The sequence below is a fragment of the Bicyclus anynana genome, chromosome 4 (genome assembly GCF_947172395.1).
Source record: "Bicyclus anynana chromosome 4, ilBicAnyn1.1, whole genome shotgun sequence".
Lineage (NCBI taxonomy): Eukaryota > Metazoa > Arthropoda > Insecta > Lepidoptera > Nymphalidae > Bicyclus > Bicyclus anynana.
This window is the reverse complement of record NC_069086.1, coordinates 13,175,833-13,184,767: the sequence shown is the minus strand read 5'-3', so window position 1 is coordinate 13,184,767 and position 8,935 is coordinate 13,175,833. Positions and strand designations below refer to the sequence as shown.

At 34.2% G+C, this 8,935-nt stretch overlaps 1 protein-coding gene across 1 annotated transcript in view; it reads right to left on the bottom strand.

Annotated features, from left to right (window-relative positions):
- Positions 1–809: 809 nt before the first annotated feature.
- The window catches only part of LOC112055309 (uncharacterized), a 63,439-nt gene continuing 55,313 nt past the window's right edge, over positions 810–8,935 (bottom strand). Inside the window, exons 2-3 of the mRNA XM_024095367.2 lie at positions 2,990–3,695; positions 810–2,372 (exon numbers count right to left, since the gene is read on the bottom strand). Coding sequence (XP_023951135.2) covers positions 2,161–2,372; positions 2,990–3,695 — 918 coding nt within the window. The 3' untranslated portion in view covers positions 810–2,160. The remainder of the gene's footprint in view (positions 2,373–2,989; positions 3,696–8,935) is intronic.

Here is an 8,935-nt window from a genome sequence, read left to right as displayed (position 1 = left end):
CTTCTCCTTCTTGAAGTCGGCTAAAAATGGGAGCTCCGTTAAAATATCACCGTTTGTAAGTTGTGAATACAATAACTGAATTTAAAGTTGGATATTTATCTCGCTCACCGTTCTGCCATGGTGTGACGCATAATTTGTATTAAGTCGATCAGACCTCATAAGCATCTATCATATATATAATCATATCATACTTACTCACGATCAAGAAGATGGTAATTCTTCGTCATCCGAAGGTTGCGATCATCTCGATCATAAACATTATAAAAATTATTCTTTTCATATACTAATGTTAACCTGAATCCAGGTATTCCAGATTCATCATCATCATTATCATCACCTGCTCCATCATAAATTAGTCTACTTACTTTAAATGGCCCGTATCAGTGCCAAGCCTCTCTCCTTATAAGAGAGGGGATTTGGAGCTCAGGCCCACCACTTCGATCCAATACAGATTAAGCATAATATTTGACTCTGTAACGATCACTGTGACAGTAATTTTACAAATAAGGGGGTGTAACACCCCTAATTTCTCAATCTCGAGTGATTCCAGAGAATGGGGTTAGGCCAATAGTCCACTAACTACGCTGGCTCAATGCGGATTGGCAGACTTCACACACGCAGAGAATTAAGCAAATTCTCTGGTACGCAGGTTTCCTCACGATGTTTTTCCTTCAACGTTTGAGACACGTGATATTTAATTTCTTAAGATGCACATAACTGAAAAGTTAGAGGTGCATGCTTGCATGCTCCGGACTCTCGAACCCACACTCTCCGGAATCGGAGGCAGAGGTGATATCCACACATTAATAATAATCACAAGAACCTCAATCATTCTTATGATCAATATTTTAAATTTTTGCTAGAATCATGTTAATACAACCCAGCGTTTGAAATGAAAATCATGTCATGATATACATGGCCTTTATTTACATGTATTACGATGATCTCTAAGTTTGTTATACATTTTTATGACTATAAATGGATATAACACAATTTCACTAATCTTTATTGATGATAGTAATACATAGGAATATGCTTCTTGTTAATTCTATTTATTACTTTTCTTCAGCTGGCATTTATTATTCGTTATTGGCTATATATTAATAACACATTCTATTAACATCTACTTTGTCATTTATTGCTATAATTATATTAAACAAAGTCATATGAGCAGATACACAAAAACCTACCATGGACTTAACAACAGGATTAGTCAAAAAAATACCATCTTGCTGAAAAACAATATCGTTGACAAATCAATTTTTTTTTCATTGTTTTATAAAGACGACTTATTGCTACTTCTAGAGATTAATATAAGCTACGTTATATTGCTCCTTTATTTATATTTTAATCATATACATAGTCAATCGATGCGTAATTAAGTTTTAATATAGTAATAATGTTAACGTAAAAAATTGTAAATAAATACTTAAAAATATTGGTCACATTATTGTACTATTCAGCTTCTTAACGATGCCTACTTAACGCTGTAAAATTATATTTATTAAAGAAAATATAGAATAGTTGAAATAGTATTTATTTGCAAAATTTTAATATTTTAGTGTTACTGTGAAAGTGAAAGTACCTTTATGATTTGGTTCAAGGAATATATTATTATAGAGCAAAAGCCTTTAAGCCTTTGGTCATTGGAGCAACTGCTTTGATTAGGTACTTTATATATTGTATTTTGTACATATAACCTATTCTCAAACACACCGCGGACATTACAATTTTCTTGTACAAACTTTTAACATTGGTGTAAAAAGCACCTCTCTTTCCTTCGCATTACAATGGCACGTGGCAATCCTTAACGTAACAGGCCTAGAGAAGAGCATAAAGAAACAACAATTTAAACATTAATTATAAAACGAAATTTTCTGCCAGTTAATTGAATTGAAAGCAAATGTAGCTGTAATGCAGCGGTCATTTGTGGCATTTCTTATTGAATACAATAGGTACTTTTGTATTTATGACTCGAAAGGTAAAACTTGAAGCGCAGAGAAAATTCCCTTTGAGCTTTGGGCTCCTGGATAATGTTCCTCATTCGTTGTACAAATAATCTTTCAGAAACACAAAAGAATGCAGGAAATACTGTCTTAGTCGTTATAGCTTGTAGTATAAATAAAACCTATCTTGATTTTTGACTTAGGAATATATGTTTTAACCCCATCGTAATGGCGATCCAGGTGGTCTCATCATGGTGCCTCTAGTCTCCGCAGTCAGGGTTCCACCACCATCTTCTGGGAGTCCATAGAGTGCGTAGAGGTGCCTTCTGTGATGGAGTTCATGACCTCTGTGTGAGAGACTTTGTAGTCGACTCCATAAGGAAAATATACGCTTTCTAACGGCTTTTTTGTCATTCGTAGGACTTTCTGAAATGGCATATTATAACAACCGATTAATTCGCATGTTACGATTTTTTTTTATATTTATACTATGCTACACACATAAATTCAAACACGGAGTAATCCTTGTATCATTACATCATGAATTGCAACTTCGTGTCAAGTCTTAAAATTTAAAGTTACAAATTTCAAATGGTGGCTTAAAGGCTAAATGCAAAAAAACTCAACCCTGTTCTAGTTTTCATGAATCTGCCACATTTATTCAGCCGAGTGTGTCTACTACAGCCATTCTTGATGTGTACTGTTTACCAACAAAGAAATTTGAAATGAATATAGAAACGCATGCCATTTCATAACTTATTTATTTTAAATTATATATGGTTTGCATACAAAATGTTATATAAAACATATTAACTGTAACTAATTGTTCTAAGCTTATTTATCAAATTTATTTTGATTAATTTAAGAACAAGTTAATCATAATTATTATAAGGTTTGAAATGACTAGTGATTTATACCCTCATTCTTAATTTGTTTGTTGGTAAACAGTACTCATCAAGAAAGTTTGCAGTATAAGTTATGTTATCATGATATTGATTTTACGAATTTAAATAATCAGTATGAAATTTTAGTTTATTACATACCCAAAAACGTAATATCCTGACTATGACCCTTTCTTTTTACTTTTATGAGAGGTTCAATATCATTCGCATTCAAAACATTCTCTTCTCTTGTATTATCAGTTTTTGAGTTAAGGGGTACCAAATCCGAATACGTAAACTTATTTGTATCAACATTTTTAATATCATCTTTTAAATATGCTAGTCGTATCTTTAGGATTAGTAAAGGTCCATCAAAAGTATCATCACCATAAGTTCCTATTTCATCGTCAGTAAATGGTGGAGTATTATCATCGATCCCTTTTAATCTCTCTAGATCTTTAGTGTCCAGTAAGATTTTATCAAACTCTTCATTAACGTTTCTATTGAGACGGTCTAGTTGTCTGGGATAGTTATGCCATTGCTCTTTTCGAAACCCCTCGTCATCGCTGTCTTCATTATCTATTTTTCCATTCAATATCTTTGCATCCTGATTGTTGTCATTGTCCAAATACTTCGATCTTGATATTTGTGGCTTTTTTGGCGTATTATCTTTAGGTGTTTCGATAAAAACCTTATAAAATATATTCGGATTTACATTAGTATATTTGTTATTAAAAGTATTGTCAGTATCTTGGTCGTCTAGTAATGGTTCAGTATCTAGTTTGTTTATGGACAATATTGGAAGAACGTTGCTTGAACATAAAGTGATCGTAGTTACGAATACTATTGGAAGCAAAGTCCTCAGCATCTGTAACAAAGAATACAATATTAGTATTTAAATCGTATTCAAGACATTCTCAATAAAATATAGGTAAATAATGCCCTAAACCGTGTATTGCCGTGGGTAAAGGATTGACGAGATTTATATGAAGAAACTATTCTCCACTTGGCTACGATTCTTGTCTATAAAGACATGATCTCTGCCTACCCCTACGGGAATGAGACTATAAGATTTTTGTATTATTGATGACTAGCGGACGTCTGCGACTTCGTTCGCGTGAAATTTACTTTTTCACAAATCCCTCGGAAACCATGGATTTTTCCTGGATTAAAAGTCTATGTGTCAATTCTATTTCCATCCTAAATTTCAGCCACAGTTACAACTGTGGCTGAAATTTATGTTAAAGTTTGCACGTTTGTTTGTTTTGTTCCTCTTTAGAGGAACAAAACAAACAAACGTGCAAACTTTAACAAATCTTTAGGAAACAAACATCCGTACAAACTTTCGCGTTTATAATATTAGTAGGATAGGTAATACATACATACATGCAATATACGTACTTATTAGTTATCTATCAGTAATACAAAAATCTTTGATTAGTTTTCTTAATAAACAGCTTTTCTTAATTAATCTTCTACTCCGTAAGCGAATAATTCAAATAAATGTAAGACAATAGATTTTAATATATAAATACCTATCAATTAAATGTGTTTTTTATAACGGCTCAGTAATATTAATCAAAATAGCAAAGTTTTCGACACGTTTGTCTAAATGAGATTCTTATTACAAAGTTTTAATACAGTTCAAAACAAAACAAAATTAGTTAAACTTCCTCAATAAATCTTTTAAATTCACCGATTTATCTCAATCCACAGTGAATGTATTCTCATCAAAACTAGAAGAATAAATTAATATATAAAAATATTGGAAAACACAAGCTTTCATAATAAATGCTTATCATCTAGATTACGTATTTTATTACTTCTATATCAGAAATTCTTTCCATTAAAATAGAAAAACCCGGCCAAGTGCGTAACGGGCAACGCGCAGTGTAGGGTTCCGTAGATTAAATTAACACTTTAAACCGTTATCTATTGCATAAACATACACGATAACAACACGCCACATCATGGAATAGACAATGAAAAATTAATCCTCACTTTGAACGTACGAGGGGAACTCCAAAATAAATCGTTTTTCAAATTTTCTTTTTACTATCTTAAAATCCAGACGTAATTACTTTACATAGCCATACATACATACTGACAACTTTATCTCTCTTTTTAATTAACAACGGAATTGGTATGCAATTTCGTTTACCAATTACGTTTTTTAAGTTGGTCAAGTATAACTCTTTAAATAGCGACTGGTTCTTAGCTGTTATAGTTTTCCTTGTAATTTATTTATATTTCCTACTCTCGTGAATTTTTTCACGTATCTATAAATAACCGTTTAGCCGGTAGAGGGTGTGGACACTTGACTCTAACAAAAATTAGCTCTTAAAAGCCTAATATTTTACAAACGAATCCCTAAATCGAAATATGTTGGTAAAAGACCCTTTACAACTTTCAAAGACCTATCAAACCATGCTCACACCCCACACTATGGAATTAACGAGGAAAAAAAAAATTCATCCCCACTTTACATTTAGGGAAGGTAGCCTAAAAAAATATTTTTTTCTAGATTTTAATCTACGACTTTGTTTAAATTTTTAATACACATACTCATGCCAATTTTCAGTATTCTTTAGTAGTTCTCGTAGTAATAGTATCTGCGCTAAGCCGCGGACAGACGGACGGACGGACAGACGGACATGGCGAAACTATAAGAGTTCCTTTTGGACTACGGAACCCTAAAACGGATGGAGTAACGGCTTATCAGATCTTTATTAAATAGCTAGGAACAATTTCGATCACGTCCTTAAACACTTCTACCAACCCCTTTTACGGGGGTTAAAAAATGAATGTTGTTAATTAAAAGAGAGCAAATTAAAGTAAATGGTCACCACAACTTGACTAAGAATTAGCTGCATAAACGGCTCGGTAGAGAGAATATTGATGACTTGAAACGGTCGTAATTAGAACCGACGTTTGTCACTCGGAACTAGAACAAAAATAGTCAGCAATAAACTGTCCATTATCCGTTTTGATCGATCGTCATTATTTTTTTACACAAATAGCTGACTCGGTGAACTTAGTAAGTACCTACCAAACAAATTAACCAAATTACCAAACACCTAGGGTTTTTACAGGTTTTTTTCCAAATTACAGCCAATTCCAGTAGTTCCAGTGAAAGAGTTCATACCATCATTACAATCAGTTCGTCTGCTCGGAAATGTAGTTTTTACAAATCCCTCGGGAACCATGGATGTTTCCGGGATGAAAAGTAGTCTATGTGTTAATCCAGGCTATATCTTTATACCAAATTTCGGCTAATTCGGTTCAGTAGTTGAGGCGTGAAAGAGTAACAAACATTCATATCATCAAAATCATCAGTTTTCGCAAATCTCGGGAAACCATCGATTTTTTCGGGATAAAAAGTAGCTTATGTGTTAATCCAGAGTAAAATCTATTTCCATTCCAAATTTCAGCGAAATCGCTACAGTAGTAGCGGCGTTATAGAGTAACAAACATCCTAACATACATCCAAACATCCATACAAACTTTCGCGTTTATAATATTAATAGGACTATGAGTAGGATTTCTCATTAGCCAGACTTTATGGAAAAGCTGTTTTTTTCATTAAGTTCGTCAATTCTACCCGCTGTCCCTTTATCATGAGGCAAAGTTGTAAGCATTTCACCAAGTTTATCAAATGAAAGGGACCGAATTATGCTTACATTCAGACCTTTTGACAAACATTTTCCATAGAAATATTTTTGTGTTACGGACAGGTCCCTAAATGGGTTCAAGAAGTCTTTACGCCTGTAAATGGGTCCCTAAAATTTTATAATACATGGCGACACCGTTTAAATGTTTTTATTCTTTTCACGGTGTAAATATTTTGCGTTACCGGCACGTAAACGCCATTTTGGAATGAGATACTCGTACTTAGGACATCGTTAACAGGTAACGTCTTTTACGCTTCTGAATATATTTCAAAAAGCTTTTACGAATCCAACTGTCCTATTACAAGTATATATTAAAAAAAAACATTATTTTGATGGCATCCGTGGTGTAGTGGATATATAAGACGGGGATCCTGAGTTCGATCTGCGGCTGAGCCGATTGAGGTTTTTCTGGTCCAGTTCTGGCTGGCAGGAGGCTTCGATCGTGGCTAGTTACTACCCTACCGGCAAAGACGGACTGCTAGAAAACTGAAAGGGGTGCGGATTGTCATCCTACTCCTAACAAGTTAGCCCGCTTCCATCTTTGATTGCATCATTACTTTCCATCAGGTGAGATTGTAGTCAAGGGCTAACTTGTAAAAAATAAATAAAAAAATATATGTTAATAATATTTTTTAGTTGACGTCCCTGAAATCCTAATTTATCCGTTGTAGTTCTTATCTAGGATCACATATCCAAATAAAACTGAATTTCGGGTCAAGCTATTGTAGGTTAAGCTGTAGAATATAATAGACCTATTACTTATAGGCTAAAGTTTTAGTTGACCTAAAAATGTATGCAAACTGTTTAATTATTATTTAGGTTAGGCCAGTGTATGGTTTCACTTTTGGTTGACCAAAAGTGAAACCAAAGGCTAAAGCAATGTCAAGCTACGAGCACTTCATAGATGCAAAAAAATTTTTGATGGCCTCCGTAGATCCCCGTGACGGAGACCTTGGATTCGATTCCCGGCTTGGCCGATTGAGGTTTTCTTAATTGGCCCAGGTCTAGCTGGTGGGAGGCTTTTGCCGTGGCTAGTTACCACCCTACCGGCAAAGACATAGCGCTAAACGATTTAGCGTTCCGATACGATGTCGTGTAGAAACCGAAAGGGGTGTGGGTTTTCATGCTTCATAGCAAGTTAGCCCGCTTCAATCTTCGATTGATTGAGATCATCACTTACCTACCATCAGGTGAGATTGTAGTATAGATTAAAAAAGCTCTGCTTATAGTGCAGGGCTATTCCATAACGATGTTATAAGTAACTCACAGGGGTGAGTTTCGAATATATCTCTATCTCTCTAACCCGATATCGCTGTCTATAGAAAAAGACAGAGGTGAATATGAAAATCGGGTATGTGAGTTAAGTATATAAAGCATCGCCACAAAATAGCCCTCTGAGGAAACATTACGGGGCCTATAACATGAGCACATTACAAACAATACAAGCATAATTCGAGCCAAGTGTCAAGATAATCTGCACGAACTGTATGTTGAAGATAGAATTTTTCCATTTTGTTCAAGTCGTTCGTACCGTGCATACCCTAGTTAAAACTTTATGCACGTCACCGGGCTAAAGCTTTTATTCCATACAGCTGCTGGAGCACTGAGCTGGTAGTAAACCTTAACAACTGTCACTGACTATTAAATGTGGCTGTAAAACCACCAAATTTGTTTTCACACTGGGACCGTCATAAATATCGATTATGGTTTTATTTTTTCCTGTTTGGGTCTAATTTTGAATACGTAATACATAATACTTTTTCGTATTATGTATTACGTATTCCTTTGCTAAAATATGACAGAAATATATCAAATCTGAAATTACATAATTATTGATAAAGTACGTCTAAAAGATCTCTCCAAAAAAATTCTACAATCAATGTATGATACAATCTTTTTAACAAACAATTGAACCGACTTCAAAATCACAAAAGTTTTATGATGTATGATCAGAAGGTAGCAGTTTGTGATCACTTTCAAGGCGGTGCCAAGCCAGTGACGTATTAATAATAGCCGTTTCTGAAAGAACCACGGGAGAGAACTGTCTTTGAATCATAAAACTTTATGAATTATTCGGCTTAAGTTAATGTATCACTGTGTTGGCAACGCATTCAAAGTGATAAAAATCGGTTGAGCCGTTTAAATCTATTAATCGATTAATTTAAACGATTTTTATCAAAAATGTCTAAGAACACTCGCACATAGGTCATCTTTCATACAAAAAAATATATACGTACGAATTGAGAAACCTCCTCGGTCAAAAAAAACTTAATTGAAATCGCTTCTTTCGATCAAGAGCTATGGTGCCATATTATGTACAGACAAACAGACGGACGGAGAGACGGACGGGGATGGACGGACAGACAGACAAACAGTAATACCTCTCTTTTTTGCCTCGGGGATTAAAAATTACGATAATTATGTCATTTTGTTGAAA